This window comes from Camponotus vicinus, unplaced genomic scaffold, assembly GCF_025532165.1.
Source record: "Camponotus vicinus isolate PSW18456_S1 unplaced genomic scaffold, iyCamVici1.0 SCAF_1, whole genome shotgun sequence".
Lineage (NCBI taxonomy): Eukaryota > Metazoa > Arthropoda > Insecta > Hymenoptera > Formicidae > Camponotus > Camponotus vicinus.
In genome coordinates, this window is record NW_028141945.1 from 36,416,232 (window position 1) to 36,443,220 (window position 26,989).

At 27.9% G+C, this 26,989-nt stretch overlaps 5 protein-coding genes across 22 annotated transcripts in view; 3 read left to right on the top strand and 2 right to left on the bottom strand.

The window, feature by feature from the left end:
- The window catches only part of Cora (erythrocyte membrane protein band 4.1 like coracle), a 26,358-nt gene extending 18,417 nt beyond the window's left edge, over positions 1-7,941 (bottom strand). For all 3 annotated transcript variants that reach the window (XM_083087269.1, XM_083087261.1, XM_083087280.1), the window contains exon 1: positions 7,324-7,941. The gene's annotated coding sequence lies outside the window, so the exon portion shown is untranslated. The remainder of the gene's footprint in view (positions 1-7,323) is intronic.
- On the top strand, positions 7,731-15,149 carry Gale (UDP-galactose 4'-epimerase). 12 transcript variants are annotated; one of them, XR_014436497.1, is made up of 10 exons: positions 8,036-8,584; positions 8,710-8,787; positions 9,460-9,674; positions 10,240-10,383; positions 10,684-10,802; positions 10,886-11,176; positions 11,335-11,515; positions 11,717-12,001; positions 12,260-12,369; positions 14,472-15,149. XR_014436497.1 is itself a non-coding variant. In XM_083087437.1 (10 exons), exons 4-9 carry the CDS (start codon positions 10,254-10,256, stop codon positions 12,310-12,312), a joined length of 1,059 nt encoding a protein of 352 aa, XP_082943563.1. In that variant the 5' UTR covers positions 8,036-8,584; positions 8,710-8,787; positions 9,460-9,674; positions 10,240-10,253; the 3' UTR covers positions 12,313-12,352; positions 14,472-15,149. The 12 variants fall into 12 exon arrangements, 11 of the variants coding, with proteins under 11 accessions (XP_082943553.1, XP_082943563.1, XP_082943500.1 ...); XM_083087437.1 differs by having other exon boundaries at positions 12,260-12,352; XM_083087374.1 differs by lacking the exon at positions 14,472-15,149 and having other exon boundaries at positions 12,260-12,735.
- Positions 14,153-16,001, bottom strand: LOC145964544 (protein phosphatase 1 regulatory subunit 42). Its single transcript, XM_083087479.1, has 5 exons — positions 15,602-16,001; positions 15,215-15,520; positions 14,852-15,086; positions 14,653-14,775; positions 14,153-14,594 (listed from the first exon to the last, which is right to left on the bottom strand). Exons 1-5 carry the CDS (start codon positions 15,740-15,742, stop codon positions 14,440-14,442), a joined length of 960 nt encoding a protein of 319 aa, XP_082943605.1. The 5' UTR covers positions 15,743-16,001; the 3' UTR covers positions 14,153-14,439.
- Pig-b (phosphatidylinositol glycan anchor biosynthesis class B) lies at positions 14,472-18,415 on the top strand. Of its 5 annotated transcripts, none has more exons than XM_083087331.1 (3): positions 14,472-14,579; positions 15,217-16,307; positions 16,394-18,415. In XM_083087331.1, exon 3 carries the CDS (start codon positions 16,502-16,504, stop codon positions 17,996-17,998), a length of 1,497 nt encoding a protein of 498 aa, XP_082943457.1. In that variant the 5' UTR covers positions 14,472-14,579; positions 15,217-16,307; positions 16,394-16,501; the 3' UTR covers positions 17,999-18,415. The 5 variants fall into 5 exon arrangements, with proteins under 5 accessions (XP_082943457.1, XP_082943487.1, XP_082943466.1 ...); XM_083087361.1 differs by having other exon boundaries at positions 15,217-16,166; positions 16,424-18,415; XM_083087340.1 differs by having other exon boundaries at positions 16,424-18,414.
- The window catches only part of LOC145964481 (RNA-binding protein fusilli), a 47,476-nt gene continuing 37,026 nt past the window's right edge, over positions 16,540-26,989 (top strand). The window contains exon 1 of the mRNA XM_083087305.1: positions 16,540-16,615. The gene's annotated coding sequence lies outside the window, so the exon portion shown is untranslated. The remainder of the gene's footprint in view (positions 16,616-26,989) is intronic.

Genomic DNA, 26,989 nt, shown 5'->3' on the forward strand with positions numbered 1-26,989 from the left:
AAAAAAATACAAAAGATTACAGGAAAAAATAATTTCTGTAATCTTTTTGATGCTGAATATGATTTCCAAATTGCTCCATCACAATTTTGAAAAATTTGCAGTTGAAATTACAAAAAACAGCTATTTTATTTCAGGATATTATAGATACGATATGTGACGTGTTGAAGGAATTTTATTACAATCAAAATTAAGTATATTATTAAGTATATTATAAATCTCTAAAGAAATTTTTTTAATTGATACGACTAAAAAATTTTATTCTTTTTGCACTTATCTCACATAAGTTATTCTTTGGTTTAAGTTCCTCTTTTAATAATACAGAAATAATTAATGTCCAGGCATCATGATGAACAAAGTTCAGATGTACGAATTCAGAAAGTGCCATCATCACTGGAAGTGGGCGGCCTTTACACATGCTCTTTACTGGACTGATGAGATAATACTGGTGATTACTGGTCGCGAAATGACACGGCAGCGATGGCAACGACGATGGCAACAGCAACGGCAACAGCAACGATCGCGCACACGTATGCTAACAATAAATTTTGAAGAATATATTAGGTTTTACTTAGCGCTAAAAAGAAGGCTAATTTAATAGGAATAGGTGATATTCAAGACGTGCATTAAGTGTCTTTAATATTGCTAAAAAAATTTTGGAGAAAAATAAAAAGTTGATTGGTTTTTTATGTATATCCTGATTTATATTTAAATATTTTACAAATATAGATGTTTCATACGAGTTTGATTCAATAATCTTTTTGCCATTAGTGATACTTTGTAGCAATTTTCTTATAGTATATAAATTATTATAAAATAGTATACATATATGTATATTTTTAGATGTTTTTATTCCAATTTTAATATATAGTTTGACTAAAATAATCCATCATGGATATCGATTAGATAAGTTTTGCACAAATAGAACGTTTAGAAATCGTGATACAAATCGAAAATGTAAAATCAAAGTCGAAAAGTACATACATACACACGTGTGCACGCTTGTATCATATTCGCAAATATAAAATAAATTTTTTTCATGCAAGATTTTATTTTCGAAAAAATCGATTTTAAAAATCAATCAAAAGTATGTGTATGTGTGCGTGCGTGCGTGCGTGCATTTGCGCGTGTCTTGTTAATGCATGTATATGTACATATATATATACATATATATACATATATATATATATATATATATATATATATATATATATGTATATATATACATACACACATATGTTCGATCGAGCTTTAAAGTCGATTTTTAAAAAAATTTTTTCCACTTAAATTTGTATGAGGAATTATTTTCATTTTGCTTACCATGACTTCCGATATATCCAACAATGTGCACGTAAATTCTCAAAAAAATAGTTTTTATTCAGTATGAGAAAAAACATATCATATTATTATTAATTCATATTTAGACACACTTTTTTTTATATATTCACACTTTGTTATATATTTAAAAACAGAAAAATGAAAACGAATTAATGTTGCAAAATATATTATAATTTTTAAAATATATTAAATCAATTGTTCTCTTATAATTTTGGCTTTAAAACAATTCCTAAATTAATTGCTATACACATCCTAATTTATTACTCATCATTTAATTTAAAGAAAAGAAAAAAAAAGAAAAAGATATTAGTCGAGTATATGAGTTAAAAAGTACTATAAATAGAAATTAATGTGTGTAGCGAGTTTCGATTCTTAAGTCGGTTTCATCATCATTTCATGCCATGAATTCCAATATATCTTATTCATACAATCTGTATGAATAATATAATTTGTATATATAATATAATCTGTATGAATGTTTTTGTGAGGATTTTCTAAAGCAATATACTATTTTCCAACAACAGAAGCATTAAAAAATAATGCAACTATACACACAAACAAAGTATTCAAGTGTAATGAAATAAATTAATAAGTTAAGATAAATTCATTAATTAATATAAATCCAAAGAGCAGTTTTTGCTAACATAAGTGATAATTGGATGTAAATTAAATCCAAAATTAAATGCTCTAATCGTTTGGTAGAAAATTATTTATATACTAAATAGGACAGCTTAATCTGCTCGTCCTCATATAAAAAAATAAATACATGTATAATACGATATGAAAATCAAAAAATCAAAAATGTGCAAATTAAATGCTAATTAAAAGCTTTAAGAAACTATGAAACCATATAAAAAATATATGTATATTATGATTTTTTTAAAATTACCATAGAATAAAAATCCACTGTTCCTGTCATTGAAAGTGTAATTTAAAATAAAATAATATTAAAAAATTAAATACTCCAAAGTTATTGGCATCATAATATTCGTTTAGCAGGAATTTGTACTTGATAGAATTATAAGAATTATTAGACTTGATAGACTTATAAGACTTATTATTAATCTTGTAAGACTTAACAACTAATTTTACTCTTGTAAGATAGCGCAATATTTAAATTTAAATTTCTACAAAATAATACAAATATTTAATTCAGCGATTAAATCTTAACATTATATTAATAAACGAATATTTTAATAATTTAATTTTAATAATTTCTATTCTAATAACTATATTTCAACTTTAAAGGAACTAATTTTTTAATACTACATTAATTTTGTATATAGATTAAATACAGTCAATTTTTGAATGGAATATTTTTAGAAAATCATTCGATATGTTTCTTAGAGTATCTAATTAGATTTAATTTTCATATTTTTTTTATTTTATATTTATTTTTTTTGCATAGGACAGCAGTTTAATATTAAATTAATTCGTCAATATAAATATAATTTTCTGCCAAACAATTCGAACATATATAATTCTGCAGTTCACTGAATTATCTAATTAGCATTTAATTCTGAAATCGATTAAGCCTCAATTTTTAATTATTGGTTAAAGGAAATTAACTAAAGTTGGTAAATCAGAAGTGTTTCTTTTTTAAATGCCACGGAAGTAAAATTTTATATTATATCATATACATTTTTTTACACGAGTGTAAAGGTAGACACAAAGTAAAGCGCAAAGAGCCAGCAAGAAAAACGCATATGATACGATATACTTTGATTACGTCATGCACAAGCACGCATGACTCACACCGTGGAGACGTACGTGCGTAATTTATAATAATTACAGGGGCGTTTCTGTATTGTATCGAATTCGACGAGAGCTACAAGAATTATATTATTATTGCGGAGAACGTGTTTCATCCAATGAAAGATACTACAAAGTTTCAATGAATATCACAATACATAAAAATTACACAGAATAAGTTATAATCTTCTCCTCTCTATGTGATATTCACATTCATAAAATTTATATAATTTGTAGTCAAGCTTTTATCAAAGGCACATTAAAATGCAAGTATTTTTTAGGTTGTAGATGATTGAATATGCTTTCAGGAATGTAAATAACAGACTAATAAAAAGGAAATACAAGTCCTTTGAAGAATCCAATTTAGAATGTATTTATTTTATTCCACTTTATTATGCTCCATTGCGGATGCAAATTTATGAAGAAATAACGTCTTATATCCTTAATTGCATGTTTTTCAGTAAAAATAAAAAATGCGAGATTGCTGCGCCATGAAAACGCGAATTATGTCATGTCGGAAGTGAAAAAAATCAAAGAAAAACACTATGTTGGAGGAATCGCGATGCAGTTGCTCCGAAATACAAAGGTTTCACAGCCGGGAAAATTACGTCATTATTATGCATAGATTAAACGCGTCATGAATCCATGGTGGAAAAGTTAACATAAAAGCAGATATACTAGTCCCCCCTCCCACGAATAATCTTTTTATCCCTCTACATAACAATAAAAAAATATGAAAATGCAAAATTCAACTTAAAAATCACAATTATAATTAGTATCATATTTGCAAGTGCATTTTTTTCCTATCTAAGTTAGAATTCTTGGTTTATAATTCAACTCAAAATAATTTTTAGAGGTGATTTCGCAATGAAACATGGAGATATATAAAGCGAATGAATTAATTATACATACAGATATTATGGCGGAAAAAAAATATGTTGATAGAAGAAAAGCACAGCTGTGCGCAAAGATTAACATCTAATGTATCTAAGTTCATTGCAAATTATGCTATCTTAGCAATGCCTACAATCTACGTTTATTTTTCAAGTACTTGAGCCTAGTCAGATGTCTCATTGTCGCTATTTCCATCACAGATACAGATGACATAAATACATGATCAATTAAACTCGTAACGTAACATATCAACGGGATATTTTTAGTAGATTAAAATTGATTATAATTATGTTATTTTTTAAAGGTCTTAAAAGAACATCGTAATAAGAATAAAATAAAGAAATCAAGGATACTAAATATGTATAAAAAAAGAGCTGTATAATTTATTAATCCATTAAGAGTTATGTATTCGTAATTTTAACACATCTCACATGCTTGAAAATATACGTCCACAAGAATATTTGTAATTAAAATTATTAATCAAAATATAAAATGAAATGTTTAAAAAACAATGTTTAATGCCAAAGAATTATAATGTGAATCATATCAAATTCTCGTTTTAACAGAGATTTAAATTTCTCCTCATAGAATAATCCAAGATTTCTTTTAAATGTCATCATGTATCAATATAATTTGTTCATCTTACAATTAGATTTAAAAATAATCTGCAAATAAGACTGATTTATAATCTCGCAACTTAAATACACACGATTATATAAGAGAGGAAAAAAGACGATATACAATAATATAGTATAATTAACTAGTATAATTATATTATAATTTTATAGCATTATTAAAAATATATCTTATTAAGTATGTGCATGTTGTATGTCATAAATATGTTAAAAAACATATACAAAAAATATTTTAGTAAAACTCACAATTATATGTTATTAAAATTATTATAAAATTATTAACAATTTTAATGTTAAAATATATTTAAAAAATTAAAATATAATAAAATATGTAATAAAAAATTAAATTATATAGTATGTACAAGTTGTTAAGTGTAAAAGTTCCTATATAATTAGTGTACTTTTCTGATATTACCACTTTAAAAGAAAATAGATTTAAGTAATAAAATATAATTTAAAGTATTGAAGTTATATTTCTGTATATAATTATTTTGTAGATGAGTAAAATGTATTGAAATAATATTCTCTGTTTGCATCTCGAAATACGACAGGCTTTTATGCTAAGTAAGCATTTATTCCAAACAAAATAGCAATAATTTAAGCTTAAATTGGAATTAAATTGGCCGAATGAAACTTATAACTGTTTTTCGACGTGAGATAATAATCTCTGAATAGACTTTTAGAATATTTCTTTATAAAATAAATGTCACAGTGTGAAATTTTCGACAAAAGATGAGAGATGATGAGTGAAAGATTTGGTCTTCGTATGTCGTCACTTCACAATGCTTACACTCACATATACATCTTTCCTTCCGAAACACCCGATGTATACACGCGATATCCCCGTAATCGATTCGTACCATCGACGGTCGATACCTATTCGGTATACCTTATACAATACTTCTCACGTAACCCACGCTTCCTTTTGTTATATTGCGTGACTGTCGTACGCACTATCACATGTATAATGCATGGCGGTTCGGTAGATGTAAAAGCAGGTGAAATTAACCGAGCAATGAGATTCTTCATAAATGTACTATAAATAAGTATTTTAAAATTATTATTCAAGATTGATGCTGGTGTCCAACAATTTTCACTTAAAAAAAATAATATATATACATATAACTATGTTTTCAGACTCTACGAAATTTTCGATTAGATCAATACGTTATACAACCCGACAACATAATGTGTGCACCGCCGACTTGCATGTTCACAATGGTTTTCGCACCCCCTTTTTCAGTGCTCCCTTCTTAATAAAGGCAGCTATCGAACCTGCATTTTGTTCAACGGCTCTTACATTGGATGTATTGCAGCAGTTCGAAATTCGTTGAACTATGTAAGATAATAATGCGGAATGCAAAAGCAAGTTTCATTAATTTAAAAAAAAATGCGTGCTCGGATTCAAGCAATATAATATGACTATCAATGCCAAACAATATAAAGTAAGTTTCCTCTTTAATATACAATCTGAATATGAATCAAATTGACGAAAAATTTAAAGAGGTGGAATATTAAATGGAACAACTTTTGTTAAACAATCCATGTCCGGCGATGATTTCATAAGGCACTAGCCATCGATTTTTCATCTTGTTGAACTTTGCATGATTTCTGTAAATTAGAATTAAAAAATTTATTTAAATTTTTTCGTTTTATTTTATTGCTGACGCTTACTACATCGCATGACCTTGTATCAACTTGGCGCCAGATACTATGCGTATATCCTCGATTCGCAATGCGTAATTAATGCAGCAATTCACGAAAATTTATCGTTCAATGTTATAAATCCTCCACATTATTCACGATTCCTAGTGAATCATAATTTGTTATTCGTGAATCGTAATTTGTTATCCTGGTGAACATAATTTATCGTAATATTTCAGCAAGCGAATGAATGAGCGGTTCTGCATAGTTTCGATAAATCATGAATAATGATGTCCTTGTTTTACTTTCTTACTTACCAGCATGAATCGTGAAGCATTCAAACTAGAAATCTTCACGCATGGTGTGTTACATACAAATCAACACGAATGAACTGATTCTTGGAATGAATGTGACGCGTCCTTTTTATTTCATCATTGAAGAACCACTTCGCCGGCAAACGAGCGCGAATGACAGATCACGAATGCGAATTTTCTCTCCACACTCTCTATCTGCGAACTACACATGAATCGCGAATACGCACATAGTTGAGTGGCAGCTTCGAGACAGGAAATACGCAACTGTTTATTAGTGTTCAATTAAAAAAAAAACCAACGCCTAGAACCTGGAAATGATATCGCCGAACACAGATTACTCAACAAAAGTTGTTCGATTTAACGAGACTTGTTCTTCAAATTTATTGCAATTTTCCGGAAATACTTTATATTGGCTTTTCATGTTTACATACATATATTTAATTTTTTTCAGACGTGTTCAGCAGTCATACACGTAATGAGAGATCGAGAATAATTTTCTTATATCAGATTTAAATTTTCCATGGTCTCGACTTGGTGTTCTGACAAACGTCAATTTTTGCAATTATTTGCTACGACCGATCGCACCGATATAATCGAATAATCATTGATCGCGAGGACGACAGGTCGTCCATTACGATACGGGAAACAGTCAAGCAACAGCAATCGGGCGACCATGGAAGCGACAACAGGCCGATCTCTCGCCGCGGGACATTCGACGATATCGGGCTCGGGAGAGATGACACACTTACCTGTAGGACGCGATCGCAGCCTCTCTAAAAGACGCACCGATGCGAAGAAGCGCGGCGCAGCACGCGCGGCGAACAATGACACGGACGACCGATATAGAGAAGCGGAAGGAGAGGGATTAGGGCTTGGTTCTCCGCGCGACCGAGATTCTTGTTCCTCGAAACTAAGCCAAATAGAGAAAACGAGCACGCCACAACTGTTACTCGCACTCCTCGCACCGAGCGAGCACACGTAAACAACTTTCCTCCCCCTTCTCTCCCTCTCTCTCTTTCTCTCTCGCGCCAACGAGAGAAGAACGAGGGATAATTCTATTACAGTATCACAAAACGACGCCAAACGCAGGGGCCACGGCCCTCGTTACCCGCGCCATTTTCAAATAGTCCATCGAGTGCGCAGCGAAAGGAAATCGTGTCCCGCGAGGATGATGCGGACGCCGCCCCGAGGTCCCTCGGTTTCCCTCCTCGCTTCTTGTCAAATTTCAAACACGTAATCGCAAGAGGGCAACGGTACACCCTACAACGTCACGTCACTATACCGAATGTCACGAAAGGCGCCGCCTTTGACTCGACGTTCTTACGAGACCGCTGTCATAGCTGGCCACAACTGGTGGCGACTAGGAAAAGCAGAATTTCTCCCATGACGCAATCGAACAAGTATATACGCCCTATTTGTGCGCATTTTCTCCGCTAGATGGCGCCGCGAATTCGATAAAATAGGAAGGTCTTAAGCCCGTATCAGACTGTTGATCGCCGGTTGCGGTTCTCGTTTGTCAGTTTTATCTCGGTCACGAGGAATTTTGGTCATCGTCTATTCGTCTATTTTTTAGCTAGCATCTGAGAACCGTAAAAGTCATTCCACGTGGAAAAGTTTTAATCTTATCCATAAAATTGTAAGCAAATCGACCATTATAGTCGACCATTATTTTCATGGATCAATTGTAAGGATCACTGCATGTGAAAAGGTGCTTAGTCGTAACCATAAGGTCATAAACAGATCATAGATCTTATTAGAATGCTTGATTGCAATTGTAATTTGTTTACAACCTTGGTTACGACTAAACTTTTTCACGCGCAATGACTTTAAAATGTAAACGGATTACGTTACGTCAAGAATGCTTGACTGTGATTGGTCGATTTGCTTGTGGCCTTAAGTTCGTGTTGAATTGAAAGTTAAAAATTGGAATTGATTAATTTGAATTAAAGGAGCTAAAATCTTGTCTTAATTAATCAAATTTTAAGCACGTGGTCTGATAGGAGCTCGAAAGTGATTAAAATTTTATTATATTATTTTTATACATCATTTTATTTATTTATTATTTATTGTATAAAAATATTTACTAGTATCTAGCTAGTTATGTTTGAAAAAATGCATGGTTTTCTGAAATGTAGGCAAAAAATGTGTGATAAAGAATGGATCCCACATAGAGTCTTTTCTGTAATGACGATAAATGGCTTATATCTCGACAGGTATTTGTTTTAAAATGTCTAAACTTTTTCTTGTTTTGATTAATGTTACTTGCTCTCAAATAATGTGATTTTTTTGACACCCTGTATAATGCTTAAAAAAGAGACTATATTCTCTTCGTTTTTTTTTTAATTTTCTTCAATAGTAGCATATTTATGTGACATTATTATATTTTATATAATCCTTTATTTCTCTCACTTTTTTCTCTTTCTATTACTGCATAATCTATACATATATCGCATGTAAAGTTAGAGTAAAGAAGGTTAGAATCACATGTATTAACTATATTTATCATGCTGTTCCGACATAGCAGAAATTGTCACTTTGCTACATCTATGTAAAATTATAGTCATTTTATGTAAATAAAATTGGAGGAGTTAGCTGTTTAGTGATACATAAACGTCTATGGTTATAGAACTTTGATAGAAAAAGATATTAGAATCTCTTGGATCAAACTCCAATTAATTTATCATTGATTAACTTATGGGGCAATTAATATCAAAATTTACATATTTTCACATATGATACAATATAATAAAAATTTTGAAATCCTTGCGTTGGTCAAGTTAATCAATGATTAAATTAATCAGAGTGGTCTTTAACATGGACAAATTTACGAGACCTAATATCTTATAACCGTTATGTCACACAAATTGGTATTCGGTATGTTCTAGATAAAGGGAATGAGAGATTAGATTATGGGATTCTAATTTATCGAACAAGCTTCGCGATCTTTTCAATCAGGCTCATGACAGTGACTCTTCAACCTAAGATGATATCTTATTATGCTCACCAATCGCAATATATGCCTATGATGATGTGTCAATGTTATATAACTCCATTATTATGATACATGTATCGTTATCTGTCAACCTTCTGTAGTATTAAGGTCAGTATATTCTCGGTTATCACACAGTGAGGTTACATGAATGTGAATTAAACTGCACTGCCTCTGATTTTTGCAAAACTTGGCTGAAAAAGTTTTAATAGCTTGTACGATTACATTCTGTAAATATATATACACGTTTTCTTATTTGTCCAGCTTTTAGAAATATAATTTTTTATAATATAAGAATCATTAATGTCAATTTCATAATTTCTTTATTATTGGAATATTAAAGTAAATTTATTTTTATTATATTATAGTTTATCGTTTGGAGATGCATGTAATTGCATTGTACATTAAATTTTCTATTTTCTCATAATTTTCTCAAATAAATACTTAATACTGTGTAACGTTATATAAGAACATAAAATACATAAAGATATTAAATTTTATATGTATATGTATAAAATTTAATATTTTTATAAAAAATATTTATAAAAGATAAATTTATAAGCTGTATTTATAATATATATATATATATATATATATATATATATATATATATATGCATGTGTATATATGTGTATATATATTAAATTATATACATATGTATACAAACTTATAACAGCATTGCACTAAATAATGGCAAGCGAATCTTGGAATGTTTTGGTGACGGGAGGTGCTGGGTATATTGGGTCTCATACAGTCTTGGAATTATTACAAGCAGATCTTCAGGTGGTAGTAATTGATAACCTTAGCAATGCATATAAAGGTGAAGTATAAAAATTCATTTAATAAAACAATGATATATTGTACTCTATTGTGAATTAGATAACATATACACACTTAAAACTACTTTTCACATTCAATTCTAACAAATTTTCTATCAAGAATGTACTAAAAATATTCAGAAATTAAAATTTTAACAATTATTTCTATATAATAATTTGTCTTGTTCTATATAGTAATATCTTTTCACATAATGTCTTTTCAATAACTAATGTCTTCACATAATATATGTTTGCAAATGTAAAAGTTTTACAGATTAATCAAGTTATTCTTATATTCACAGACTTAAATTCCAAAAAACCAGAATGCCTCCTCAGAATAGAAAAATTGACAAATAAGAATATTGCATTTATCAATTGTGACATCACAAATATTAATGATTTAAAAAATGTATTTGAAAAGGTAAAGTATATTTATTAACTCATAGCTGATATTTGTTAAGAGTATATAAGGTTCAAACTCAAAATATTTTAATTTCATTGCAGTACACTTTTCATAGTGTTATACACTTTGCTGCATTGAAGGCAGTTAGTGAATCGTGTCAAAAACCACTTGAATATTATAAAACTAACGTCAGTGGAACAATAAATTTATTAGAAGTTATGCGAGAGAACAATGTAAAACATTTTATTTATTCAAGTAGCGCCACAGTTTACGGTGTACCTCAACAACTTCCTTTAGTGGAAGATATGAAAACTGGCAATTGTACAAATCCTTATGGGAGAACAAAGTTTATGGTTGAAGAAATATTAAAAGATTTGTGTACATCAGATAAGGTATATATATTATAGAGTATTATAAGGTATATTAACATGTATATATATATATATATATATATATATATATATATATATATATATATATATATATATATAATTCATTTTAATAAGAATTTATTTTAATAAGAATTCATTTTAATAAAAATTGTTTATAGGAATTTTCTGTTATATCTTTGAGATATTTTAATCCTGTTGGCGCACATCCTTCAGGTCAAATTGGAGAAGATCCTAATGGCATACCAAATAATTTAATGCCTTATATTGCACAAGTCTCTGTTGGAAAAAGGGATACATTATATGTTTATGGTGATGACTATGATACACCTGATGGCACAGGTAAAAGTTTCATATATTTCTAATTGGAGGAATTTAATTAGTAATAAATATCTTTTAATAGAGTATATATTTTCTTAAATATTTGCATATATACTATATGAAAAGATATATATTCTAGGAAGAAAAATACTCGAAAGAAAGACAAATTTAAAGATGATTATAATTAAAATCTTTTTTCTAATTATACATATTTACGTACAGGTGTACGTGACTATATTCATATTATGGACTTAGCAGTAGGACATGTTAAAGCCATAATTTATCAAAAAACTCATAATCTAAAAGGATTTAAGCCGATAAATCTTGGTACTGGAAAAGGCTACTCTGTTCTTGAAGTTATACATGCATTTGAAAAAGCATCTGGAAAGAAAATTTCATACAAAATAGTTGAACGTAGACCGGGTGACATATCTGTTAGTTATGCGGATGCTAGTATCGCTAATAAAGAACTGAATTGGGTTGCTACAAAAAATATGGACGACATGTGTAAGATATATAATAATTAATATAATAAATTAGCAATATAATGCTAGCACAAATTATAGTATTTTTGATTTATAATTCGTGAATAGTACGGAAAATTTGTCAAATTTGACTAATCAGATTTCTTTATATTATTCACGAGTCGCGAATATGCACATAGTTTGTGCTAACTTAATTGTTATATAGAACAGTTTCTGTGTAGTTTTATAAAATATTCATATTATAATGTTCTAAAATTAAAAATATATTAATATTTTTCAGGCTTAGATACATGGAAATGGCAACAAAATAATCCAAATGGATATAAAAACTGATAAATATTATCTATTATGTTTAAATCACTCATGCTTGAAGGTATTACATTTTCAAAGGTATTATCTTTCATATATTATCAGAAAGATGAATGAAATCACGGTGGTATATAGTTACCAAATATATTACCAAAGTTAAGACCAAAGCACATATAAGAAGAGTAATTATTTATCTTATAACTGCTATATTAAATGAATTTAATGTGAAGATGACGCAAATTTAAAAAGATTAATTAAAATTTAAGAAGACATTTTCATTATCTGGTCCAATGGATAATTTTGTTGAACATGTTAACATTTAACTGCATATACATTGAAATTAAATTTTCATAGCATTATTGTGCCATTCTAAATAATTACAAAATAGGACTCTGATAACTTGGAGTGGTATTTTTACAAATATATATTTTCATTAATACTGATGTATATTTTGTATACTTATATTTGTAATGTGTTACCTTCATGTCACAACTGGCTCACCGATCATATCCATAACTTCATGTATGATGTAAGTAGAGATTTTTGTTACTTTTTTTAGCTATTGTGAAAGTTAAAGAGAATCAAAAGAAAGATAAAAAGTATATATATAAGATTTATAAGATTTATAACTAGGACAAATTTTAACATGAAAGATAAATAGCTTATGTGCATAATCGCATGGTGATTAGATAATCTTGCATTGTGGTGAGGGAACATTAACTTTTTCTCTCGAAGGGTTTTTCCTTCTTTAGATTCATATTAAAATATAGATTTATAAAAATTGTAGAAGAGAGAGAGCCTTGTACAAAGGATAACTGAAAATAGCAGTAAGGAATCTAATAGACTAACTTTGAATAATTTCATCAGAACAGCATGAATATATATTTCAAATATATACATATACACTATAAACAATGCTCAATGTGTTAAAACATAAATACAGATATATATGTATAATGCAAATGCACAGATATATATTATAATAGTACTAGATCGCTAATGTCGATGCTAAAAATGACTTACGAGCAATCATTTTCATGTGGATAGAATATATATTATAGGATAAAAAATATATATGTGTGTGTGTATACACACACACACATTTGATATTTTTCATTTTTACCTTTACAATATTCATCATCATTTCTTATCAAGAGATATGGCATATCGAATTCTGCAATATGCGATATATGACATTCTACTTATAAATAGCTACTCATAAATAGCTATCTTTGCATTACATTTCACTATATGGGACTTAGCAATCTAATGTAATATATAAAAATTTATAGGTAAAATATTTTTATAACAGTAATTCCTGATTTTTCAAAATTATTATTAAAACATTTTTATCTGTGTCCAGTTTTTTTTAATTATAATATATGAAAATTATTTCATAAGTGCCAAATTTTTTACATTAAATTTTTGTACTATTAATTATTTTAAATTTATTTCTTTGTTACAATATATATATATATATATATTTTGGAAAATTCTTTATTAGCAAATATATTTTGTAGATTTTATAATTATAATTGAAATACATATGCATTTGTACATAAATAAAATGCATAATATTGTATAATATTAATACATTACATAATATTGCATTAATAATTGCATTTTATTGAATATAACAATGTTATTGAATAAATTTTATAAAATGCATTGTGATATTTTTTATGTTTTATCCAATTGATGCATTTCCATCATTTTTAAATAAAATGATAGAATAAAATAAGACTTTAAAATAGGATTCTTTTAAATAAAATTTTAAACAAAGGGTAATAAATAATGTTAAAGTATAATTACTATGTAATTAATTTATTTATACACTGGTATAGTGCATTACTTATAGGTATTTTTTATAAATTGTTTTATCCTAGAGATAATATTCTATGTGTGATACTTTTATGTGTTTTATTTTATATATGTCTGTATAATAACTTTTTTAATTTTTAAGAATTTTTTTTTTGGAACATCTATATATCGTGATTTGATTAATACAAGAAATAAGTGGTTATAAAATATTTTCATTAATGATACACTTTGCTTTTGGTACATTAAAATAGTTTAAATAACGATCATTCTTCATATTTCTGATGCTAATAGTACATATAAAAATATGTTATTAATATAGTAAAAAAATAATCATTTCTGTCTTTCTTTTATTGATTTCCAAGGTGGGAACACTTGTTGACTTCCTATCGATTCAGGAGTAATCTTTATAAATAATTGTGATCCAGGATCTTGAAAAATTGCTCTTGATATAGATCTTTTGAAAGCTGGTGGTAAGTTCAGAGAACCTACAAATTTTCTGCCTATAATTACTGCTCAAAAAATGAATGATTATTGTTAACATACTTGTTATATCGTTTGCTAATGGAGTTTTAATTGCCTTCTTTACATGTCGATTATGTTTCTCCATTTTAAATCTTTTCATAAAATTTCGACAAGTATCAGTTACAATTTTTCCATCGAGATTAGCTATTCATAAAATAAAATGATAAAATTGTACAGTAAACATAATAGCACAAAAGAAAATTTATATAAATTTAATTACCTAACAAAATGCTGTTAGCAATCAGATTCTCCCTGTACCTGTAAGATTGTGTAACAGGATTGCCTTGCAAGAATAAATCTTTCAAGGAAGATAATGTACTTATTGTTTTAGTTAAATCATCCATATCATTCAAAAGATTATTTTTTGCTTCTAATGTATTTAATTCATGAAATCCTATTAAGTTTTTGAGGGATGTAATTTGATTGTCAGAAATATTAAGAATTTTTAGACACATCTGAAAGAAAAAAAACAATTTTTATGTACATATATTTATTAAAGATATATAAATTAATCTCTATAATTAAATCTCTATAAATTAATCCCTATATATTAAAGAATCCTCGAGATTCACATTGCACTTACAGATAAGGCAGAAGCACTGCGTGGTTCAAAGCACAATGATTCACCAAATGGTATTTTTTGATTCTCAATATGCAATTCTTGTAATTGTTTTGTATTTTCCAATCCTTCGATTATAATGATATTATTGTACCCTAGATAAAGCTTTTGAAGATTCTGTAGAGATCCTAAATTTTCTATTTTTGTTATACGATTATGTTGTAAATATAAATGTGTCAAATTGCATGCAAAATCTAAATTCTTTATTTTTGATATATTATTATTCTGTAGATATATGACTTGCAAGCTTTTATGAATATCGAGGTCACCCTATATAAACATGAAATTTTATAAAAAATGTATTACATTGTTCATTAAATCTATCGTTCTTTTTCTCTCGATGTTGCTTACAATACTGCTGATGAACATGTCATTCATATGTAAATGAGTTAATTTCTTCAACTCATCCTTTTTTATTGTTTTACTAAGTGATTTACTAGTTAATATTTGAGAATATTTTCTTTCTATAATATCTGTCGTCAGTTTCACCATAATTGAACGAAAGTTATGACAATAAGCGGTCTATCGCAGAATTTTATTGAATAAACATTGAGCGTATCGATGATACGAAATATACAACATATGTCAAATACACATATTAGAGCTCATGTCAGTATTGTCAGTGCCTCCATAAGATTGAAGGGGCGCTATATTTGTAAAATATGTGGAGGAATATCGAAATTAAAAGAGAGATTATAATTTGAAATATAATTTATTTAAAATATTCTTATCACGCACACATCAGCTGTTGCGTCGCGCATGCGCAAAAAAACCCATCTGTCATCACTGGTGTGACGTTTAACCTCGTTAGATCGTGTTAAGTTAAGTTTAGATTAACAATCTATTGCACTCATTCATGACAATGAATCTGGACTTTACAAAAATTGTCCAATCATCCGCCAACAAAACCGTGAAAGTAGAAAAATTACGTTCAATCTTTCACCTAATATCAATATAGAGAAGAACGCCTAATCTAACTTATAATACTAACCCTTTAATAAATTTGTTCTCGAATAATTACAAATAGTCACATTATTGGTCTATGCAAATATATCCGGTAACGTTGATTTCTTTTAAGTAACAAATATTTGCCATAATTGGAGATGAGAATATCTAATGCGTTCAGTTTTTTTTATGTATTAGGTACTAAAGTATGAAACCGGCTTTTTGCAGAACATCTTATTGAGCGAGATTTTCGAAATATAATTCTACTATAAATGACGTGTACGGATTCGAGGATACTGGCTCAAAATGCGTTTACCAAGAAGATTTGGAATATTATCTCTTTTGTTACTATGGCGGTTAACTTCTGTGATCGTGGTGCAAACTGCTCATGTGCCAGATGAATACTGGCAATCGCTTGAGGTAGCTCATTATCTAGCATTTAATTATGGATATCTTACATGGGAATGGACAATGATGATACGTAGTTATATTTACCCATTTCTCATATCAATTCTGTATCGTATACTCGCCATCTTTTCCTTAGACTTCACATTACTATTAACAATGTTGCCTCGTGTTTTTCAAGCTATTCTAGCCACTTATGGAGATTACAGATTTTATACATGGACCAAGTCCAAATGGATGTTGTTTGTTCTATGCTCTAATTGGTATTGGTACTATTGTGCTTCAAGAACACTAATAAATTCGTTAGAGACTGTCTGTACCACAATAGCATTATCAATATTCCCATGGAAAGATAACCATGTACAAAGTATAAAATTTTTATGGATTATAGGTTTTCTCTGTATGATAAGACCTACTGCTGCGATTATATGGTTTCCATTATGCATATACCATATTTGTTCAAGTAGGGAAAAGAAAATAGCATTATTTAGTCGCTATGCAATAATATGTTTTTGTTGTTTTTTAATTTCTATATTAATAGATAGTTACTGTTATGGAAAATTTGTAATAACCCCTTGGAAGTTCTTCCAAGTGAATGTGCTTAGAAGTGTCGGAGACATATATGGCAAAGAACATACATTATGGTATATCTTTATCGGTTTACCCGTGATACTCGGATTGTATTATATTCCGTTTTTGATTGCTGTTTGGCGAATACTTAAGCATCCCGTTTACTTCCATCGAGAATTAGTTATGCTCATAGTAATTGGTTGGACGTTATTTGTTTACTCTTTGTTGCCTCACAAGGAATTTCGATTCATTTTACCGCTTTTACCGATGTTGATATATGTAAGTTCCGCTTGTACTTATCGTTTAAATGCTAGAATTACGGCATTTGCCCGTAAAAGTATTTTAGCATTGTTAATATGCAGCAATGTCGTACCCGGATTTTATTTTTCCTTGATTCATCAACGTGGAACGTTAAATTTAATTGAGCTTTTACAGCATGAAATTCATGCTAATCCTTTTTCAACCAATATGCTAATTCTAACTCCATGCCATGCTATGCCATTGTATAGTCATTTGCATGCAAATGCATCGGTAAAATTTCTAACTTGTGAACCTAATTTTAATAATTCTAATGATTACTTGGATGAAGCAGATCAATTTTTTGCAAATCCAACATTTTGGCTCAATAATAATTATGTTAATAATAAAAGTGCTATATTACCGACTCATATAGTAATATTTGATAATGTTGTGGATAAATTAACTGACTTCTTAAGTAGATATAGATTAATCGCTAAAGTATTTCATACATACTTTCCACAATCAAATTATGGAGAATATGTGTTATTGTATAAACATGTAACACTTATTAAAAAGATTGGTTTTTAAGATTTATTTTACATGAATAGATGTATACATAATAAAGTAAATGTTAATAATTTTATTACTTTTCTATATTTTTCTAATTTTATTACTTTTTTATATTTTAAATAAAATTTAAAAACAATAGAAAATACAGAAACAAAATTAAAAAATGTGAACTAATATTGTCAGACGTCACACGCAATATTGTCTCCGGTTGCCTACACACAGGCGGTCGAATAGGAACATGTATAATCCTTAAAGACGTTTTACGGATATAGGTAATATAGGTTTCTGAATGAAAATTGATTCCTTAGTGAAACTTACTATACTCTTTGAAGTTTGTCCGATAAATCCTAAAACATCTTGTATATGAATATTAAGATATTTTAAATAATCGATATATAATATAAGTACTATTTATGATTTATATATTCACATGAATATAAAATATTTAATTTGAAATATACTATTTTTATGTATATTAATAATGAAATATATATTTTACAAATATGCTATTTATTTAAAAATATAATGTCATTATTACTTTAGTCAAAGTTTAGATCAATTAATAAGACCAAAATATTTACTTATTATTTTCTATATATTTTAATTACTTATTTTCTCCAACATTCTGTTGAAAGAGCATCACAATCGATAATTGAATAATGTAATTATTTTTCTCTCTCTCTCTCTCAGAAAATGCTAAAGACCACTATTTTGACAGATATGTTAATGAGAAGAACTTAGTATACTAATATATTTTCCATTTAATTTTAATTTTTGAAGTTGAAAATTATTTTAGGATCATATTATTATACATGTATGATTACATACTAATATTAACTATGATATAAGAATTATTATATATATATATCTCCACTTTAAAAAAATAATGGAGCTTGAAAAAATAAGCTTAAAAAATTTTTTAAAATTATATTGTTACGAAATATTATTCACATTATATTTAAAATATTTTTTATGTCGTCAGAGATAAAAAGATAATTAGGTGTTCTGTTTCTAGCCGAACATTCTATATACTACAAATATAAAGTTTTGTCGTCTTGGAATTTTTTTTAATTTTCTATGTATATAAATAACAAATACAATTTTTTAGAATTTCTTAAATAATTTCAACTTCTTAATTCCTTTTTAGCTTCTATAATAACAGAAGAATGCAATGGAAGAAAACAATGTGAATGTTTTTATTATCAATGATAGAAAAACTCTTTTGTATGCCTATCATTAATATAAGATAGTCACAAAATGGATAATTTTTTTCGCTAAAAGTGATTTGCAAAATTGATAAAGAAAAAGAAAAAGTAGAGCAAGCCCTCTGTTTGGAATAAATGGATACCGTTAGTAAATAGGACTTGAATCCCAGACTCCCGATGCGGGAATGATTACGATTCTAACGGTATTCGCGTATAACGGTATTAATCGTAACTAAAGGCAAAAGGCAATTATTGCCGAAACTACATTATAAATTTTTCTCTAATTTCTTTCATTTTTAACAATAATAAATATGTAAAAACATGGATAAAATAGAATTTATCAAAAATTTTAACGCTATTGTCTAAGCGAAGTTGAAGTTATTTTATTAAATATACTGATATTTATATTACGATACACATATTATATTATTAAGAACATGTATACAGAATATTTATAAGGATCCTCAAAATTTTTTAGCCATTTTTAATAGTTTGACAAAAAATTTATAAACAAAATCAATGATATTCTATAATAGGAAACAAATTTAAATAATAAAAATTTAAGGAACACTAATTTCTTATTTAAACAACTAATTTCTTATTAAAATATCAATTTCAATACACTTTATGTTATATACATATATTTACATACATGTATAAACATGTTTTTTTCATAAAAATATCAAGGATTTATTTAAATTCTGGATGAAATATATGTGTTGATATTGTCGATGCAAAAACATAGAAATTGACAATGATAGTATTTTTTATTTTCATCAGAAGATTATCTATCTATCAAAAGGAAATGAGCTAAAGAAACGGAAATAAATAATAATAAATGAAGATGAAATCAATATACTCTAAATAAACGAGTAACGGAAGAAAAGTTAGCTATTCTTCAGGAAGATAAAACACGACAGATGATACGAAGTAGAGAAAAAAAAATTCTTCGAGAAGATCTAACGAAAATATGGAATCAATGGACAACGCATGAAAAATGCAAGAGATAAGATGAGGTAACTCCGGAGGTGATCGGAGGTATGCCACGCGGTAAGACGGGTGTAAATAGGGAACGGAGGAAAATATAAAGAAGGGATTGACTACATGGAGTCAACGTTCCAGACGGGTCAGTGACCACAATGTGTTTGCTCGCTCTCTCTCGATCATGCCTCTCACAGGCCGTTTCTCTCTTCCGTCCTCAACGAGAGCTGCTTCCTCGCGGTTCTACTATTCGCTCGAGCGCGCCAGATATTCGTGAAACTGCTCTTTGCACACTTTGTGGAATCCTTGACTTCCTTATGGAGTGCGTATATTTCTTTATCACAATGCTCTTATAGAGTCAGAAATACAATCGAATTGTTTAATTCATTTGTATAATATTTGAATTGATACAATTGATTCATTAACGCATAACTTATTTCCATATTTTTTATTTAAAGACATTAATAGTAAACACATAAATACATTTATAGTAAAATAATATAAGAAATCAATTTATTTAATCCGATGAAGATAAATAGGTATTTATTTATATAAATATAAATATAAATATATATATATATATATATATATATATATATATATATGTACATATATATGTATATGTATATTTATTATTGTACAAATTTTGAATTATATATGTTTTTTTAAGGGTTCGCATCTCATGTAACCACATTGTATTATGATGTCAGAAGCAATAAGTTATATGAATTTTTTTCTTGCGTTTTATATCAAAATAAATTTTTGCATAATTCATATGTTCAGTAATATAGCTTGTTAAAATATACTATAAAAACTTTTTTTTCTAAATTAATAAATAGCTTTAAATCTTGATTAACGGTCATAGAATTAATTTTTATTATAAATAAGACTACACAAATGAATAATTATATGTGTCTTTACTAACTTTATTATAAATAAGATAAGTACAGAATAATTGTATGTATTTACTAATGCAAAATAAGTAAGATTTCGATAAATTTTACTATTTTATACTATTTATTTTCATATTAATAAATGCATATATGATATGCATAAAAAAATTAATATATTTCGATCCAATTTACATAAAAAAGATATATATGATTTTTCGCTTCTGAGATCATAACGAAACGATAAAAAACTTTAAGATTTATTAATTCTTGTGTGATAAAAACATTTTTACATCATAAGGATTTAAAGATTTTGAAAATTTAAATGTATGCATAAATGTATGTGTGTGTGTGTGTGTGTGTGTACATATATATATATATATATATATATATATATATATTTATTTATTTATTTATTTATATTGATAAAATTTTTCTCTATGCAATTTCGTCTAATATTTTATAATCTATTTGGTAAAATCCTTGTCTCTGAATTTTTTGATTCAAATATTATTGTATACCTTTCAAAATATATGTTATAATTAATCCCATGCATTAAACAAAATGTACTTGCATAAGGGATTTATTGTGGCGTTTCGAAAGTTATGACACAAGACCCACGTGAACGTTGCTTGAGAGAAAGTTCCTCGCAACGGTGAATCCGTTCTCCATCCTTTTACTAATCATAAAAGAATCCAAAGTGGATTTCTACCTCGTCGGCAAAAACGCGAAGTTTTTGTATTAATTTTTTTTTTACTTCGTCTTTGTATTGTCTTTTTTGATACATATTATCTTTTCAAGAAATTTCTATATCTGCAAATATCTCAATTTAAAGCGATACTTTTTTGAAATTGAGCATTCAGAAAGACTTGGAGAATATTTCTAATTAGAGTTACACATTAATACGCATTAATACTGTGCATTAGTGTCCAGTCTCATCATTAATCAATTGTTACGTTACGTTATATTAAAAAGACGGCTCCAATGATAAAAAAAATCAACAATAAAAAAAAGCGTGATTAAATAAAATGCATATAGGAAAAAATTTAAAGTGTGATAATCTTAATAATAATAATATAATAATATATTCATATTAGTGGCGAGTGAGCCGCGATGGTACAGAGTCCGACATAATAAACTGGCTCTCCTCGACGATATTGGAATCCAGATAGACTTCGCTCTCTGAGATTTTAACGCGTGTGCTTAAATGTTCCATTTGTGAAAAACTTATAAAATGCGTACAAACAAATATACAAATCTCAATGATATGGGCGACAAAACATCTATTTTCCTAGAGTGCGAATAAATTAAAAATTTTCCGAATCACAACGGGATTTATTGCAAGATTAATTATAGTTAAAATATCATGCCATTTTGATGAAACGAGGCGTTCTTCTGTTTACTTTAAAATTATTATTTTTCAGCACATTATTTAGAATTAAAATATGATTGTATCATCAATTCGTGTCTCTCTAAAGAATACACATAAAATAGAATATAAAAGGTCAAGAACAAAAAAATAAACATAAAAGCCAAGAATATAAAAAGATATCAAATGTATGCAACAAATATGAACTTTTAGGAATATTAAATATTGTTAACGTTTTTTTTAAAAATTGTTAAGCGTTGTTGAAAAATAGTTCTGAGTCAACGCAAGAATTATAAGATCAACTACTTATTCAAATACTTATATGCTATCGATTTATAATTGATGCCGAATGCGATTAAGATTCCTTTGATTCGCACACTATATTTTACAGAATGTATAATTTAAAAGAAAACTTCTCGAAAACTCTACATAAATATCATAAAGTAGATTTATTTACTAATAGCTCAGAACAAACAATAAGTTTATTATTTTATGAATAATCATCCACAAATATATAAATTTTGCTTACAATTAATACTAATCTCAATAGATTCTCTTTCTATGCAACCTATAGATATAGAACTATAATTTGAAAATTAAACTGAGTTTATATCTTTCAAACTAGCACAAAATTTTTGTCATATTGACTCCGATTTACAAGATGATATAAATCCACATTATAATTATATAATTTTGATTCATAAACTAAAGAACTATTTAAGTTTGCAAAATTTTCAATTTTCAGTAGTATGATTAAAGTATGATTCAGTATTATGATAGAAAATATTAATTAAATGAGAAAAGTAATTAAAAATATTTTATCAGAAATGTTCATATATAACTGTTTAAAAGAAACAGAACTTTTATACATAATAATTTCAAACAACCATTTTAATTATATCGATTTTTGATCTTGATCATTTATTCCCAAATTAATTAGTAATTGAGCAAGCATACATAAATTTCGCTTTGCAAGATATTACGCCCTATTATTATGAATAGACGCATGAATTATGTATTATTTATTGATTCTCTCTCTTTCTCTTGTACTCGTTTGATTTTTGTAGGGTCGAAGAGAGAGTATTTCGTCGCGAAAGATCATCTTTTTCTCGCCAGTCCATTGTAGACCATCGCTTGACGATGCACTTGCCTTCCCTTACAGCTGTTACGCACCGCCGGCCTCGGCCAATCACGGCCGACGTGTAACAGGTGGTTCGGCCAATCTCACGCGATCGACGCGACATCGTTGATCTTGCCTAGGAACTAAGCACTCCACTCTTCAGGATATTTCTTTATTTCCGTCAACAGTTGTCCTAGCGTTTTTCTTGCTCTTTCTGTCTCTAGTGAGTATATTTCCTATGCCCTCCTTCAAGTCTCTTCATCTAATAATAGTTGCGTTAAAAAGAAAGGAGATGGAGCAACGCATCAACCCTGTTGCTCGTCGTATTTCTATTTTTCTTCTAGTACGATAAATGTCGCGCGCTTTATATTTACGTATAGATTTATGAATGCAAAATTAGGTAGATAGATCGTGTTCAGAGTAAACTGTTGCGCCACGTAATTTGACATTTATTCTGCGATTGTTTTTAACAATCTTGTCTTAAATTATAGGACAGTACGTCATACGATGATCGTTATACAGGAACGAAATATTTTAAGCGAACACGCATCATCACGCAAGTATTAAATATGCATGAATACATATAATCTGACTGTGTCATTGCGTTGACGGTTGATATGTATAAAAAATGTAAATTTATTACAGCCATTATATATTTTTTCTTTAAATGTACACTTTGAAAAATGTAGAATATTGTATTATAGCAATGTGATTTATCAAAATTATAAGTATATATATTTAATGGGACGCGCATCTTTTATTGCGTCGTGCAAAGATCACACTGCAGTTACAGAGTTAAAAAAAAAGAACTTTTTTCGAACATAAAAATAAGACTAGTCATTTCTTATACGTTTCCTTTGCGTTGAATATGAGTTCGGTTTTCGAACTGCTTTATCGTGCTATAATTTTGAAAATTTTTTAAATTAAAGTTGCAAGAGAAGGATATTTTAATATTTTGCAGTAATATAATATAAGTTTGGAGAAGAGTTTTATTGTAATTATAAGAAGAATTTGTCACACACACTATAATTAATAAGATATTTATTATATTTTATATTAATTTATACTATTTATACTAGTATAAATATTTATACTAGTATAAAATTTGTTACGAATTATTGGGGATCTGCCAAATAGCTTTCAACTATGTTTAAACGAGGATTTTTTTAGATCGCTGAATACAAATTTAGTGACAAAATTAACAAATTCAAATCGTATTGTTCATACATTTATGCAAAAATTCAAATACTTTTTGATTTTATCATTCATGTTAATTTTACTATTTTAGTTTTGACATCGGATTCGTATTTAGTTAACCATTCAAAATTTAAATAAACATTTAATTAAAAACTATTTGATAAATAATCCAATCACAACAGATCTTATATTTAACAATGAGTATTTTATTAACCATAATGGACACAACAGATTTCTTTTGAGAAAATTCTAACATCATACTTAATTTTAATTGTAATAAAACTCTTCCAACATATATCATAATTATAATGTAATAAAAAATATATTAAAATAGCCTTTTCTTATAACTTTAACTAAAAATGTTTCAAAATTGTAATGTCAAAACAATTTAAAAATCGAAATCATATTTAATCTTAAAAAAGCTATGAAAAATGGTTGGCTTTGTTATTGTTTTGTCGTTTTGACTGTGTATACATAAAAAAAATTATCAAATAAACACAATTAATTCTGAAAATAAAAACCAGTGTGAAAAATGATCGGGTATCATCATATTTTACACATAGTCTGGATATTCAAAATTATCCGAATTTTTTTTAAAACTAATGTTTAATAGCATCATTTCTTTTTGTGCCACTTTTTCTCGAGTATTTTCTGTAAAGGCAGGTATTTAATTAAATCCGAGATTTTTCGAGGAAATTAAATATTAATTTTTTATACAGGAAATATATTGGCATAAAAAAATTTGTCATTAAGATTAAGGTCGAGGGTTTTCAAATGCATATTTGCAGGAAGCCGCATAAATGACATAGTTGTATAATTACATACTTGACGCGAAATGATACCAAGTCTTAAGACAGAAATATAAAATAAAAATTACGTCGATGTATTTTATATCGGGGAAAACGGAGAAAAGAGATAGAAAAATGGACATAAGCTAAATATTTATGAGAAATGTGAATTTTATATAATGCAATGGGCTGAATTCATAATGGAATACTCTAATTTTTATTAACAAATTTCGGAGAAAAATTTGAAATAGTTCGATTCATATCTGCCTTTCATCTTTTTAATTTGTTTCTGCATATATGTATATCAATCCTCACTTATATAAATTTTACTATTTCTATCAAGATTTAATGATTTAATGTATCGAGATAAAAGCGCTCTGTTGTATTAATATCAATATTTTATTCTACTTGTATAATTCATATGCATCGCATTTCCTTGCAGCTAATGACACGCATTTCTTAGAATAAATATCTTGTGTAAAAAGAAAGTCAACAAAAAAAAAAATGTGAATGGAACCGTTCACTTTATCCAGTATTAAGATCGCGTACACGATTATATTATGGAATATCGAACATATCGTGATTTTTAATTAGTCAATAATTTATTTCTTTCTCTGTCTAGCGTAGAAAATTATCAGAAGAGGATAGAAACTAATGGCTATTTTTTCTCTCTCTTTCGTTCCGTTTTCTTTCATATGTAAATAGCATATTTGAGTATAGTATAGGATTCAGTTATACCATGACAGCATCTGCGCACCTGGCGTAGTCACTTCGATCTGCCTTTCCCTTCGACCGCATGGACCGCTCTATCCGGATCGCGTGTCATTTTCGTCATTCGCAGTTTTTTGAAAGAGCAAACGTTGACCGCTTCAAATAATACGCCAACGAAATAATTCGCATTTTTCGAATTCTGGATTCTTTTTCTTTCTTTGGCGATCTTTCACACTATAATTTTTTTTTCAGTTTCTTCTTTTTGCATCTTTCTCTTTCGCTCAATATGTCGGATTATTTCCTTCGTTTTCTCTTATTCTGCTCACTAGGTAAATTACTCGAGCCCGCTTTCTCGTTTCTTTCCAGGCGACCCAATTCCAATTCCAATAACATTTTTCTGAACGATATTTATAGCGTAATATTTCGCAAGTTTGAAGCTTATCGGAAAATTAAAATATTTAAAAGTATTTAAAAGTATTTAAAATATTTAAAAGTATTTAGATCGATAGGAACCTATGATATGAATAATCTATCAGTTCTACTCTTGTATATGCCTAAAAATGCCATTACGTCAATGTAACATATAATGTGCATCTAATTTTACATATATGCCTTTCTCTTTTATTCGTGTATAATAAATTAAATTCCTGAATATTTATTATATCTTAATCTTCCTCTCAAACTTAACTTGTTATTAATGTGAATTTAAATTTTTTTATTAAATGATCTGTTTTTGCTACTTGTTCGA

What these genes read in the sequence shown, in the direction of transcription:
- Gale (XM_083087427.1), top strand. Translation starts at nt 10,254, where the DNA reads ATGGCAAGCGAATCTTGGAATGTTTTGGTGACGGGAGGTGCTGGGTAT. An exon ending in CCTTAGCAATGCATATAAAG is followed by an intron (nt 10,384 to 10,683) that starts GTGAAGTATAAA and finishes TTATATTCACAG; the next exon opens with ACTTAAATTCCAAAAAACCA. An exon ending in TGATACACCTGATGGCACAG is followed by an intron (nt 11,516 to 11,716) that starts GTAAAAGTTTCA and finishes ATTTACGTACAG; the next exon opens with GTGTACGTGACTATATTCAT.
- Pig-b (XM_083087331.1), top strand. Translation starts at nt 16,502, where the DNA reads ATGCGTTTACCAAGAAGATTTGGAATATTATCTCTTTTGTTACTATGG.
- LOC145964544 (XM_083087479.1), bottom strand. Translation starts at nt 15,742, where the DNA reads ATGGTGAAACTGACGACAGATATTATAGAAAGAAAATATTCTCAAATA. An exon ending in ACATGTTCATCAGCAGTATT is followed by an intron (nt 15,521 to 15,601) that starts GTAAGCAACATC and finishes ATGTTTATATAG; the next exon opens with GGTGACCTCGATATTCATAA. An exon ending in GCAGTGCTTCTGCCTTATCT is followed by an intron (nt 15,087 to 15,214) that starts GTAAGTGCAATG and finishes TTTTTCTTTCAG; the next exon opens with ATGTGTCTAAAAATTCTTAA.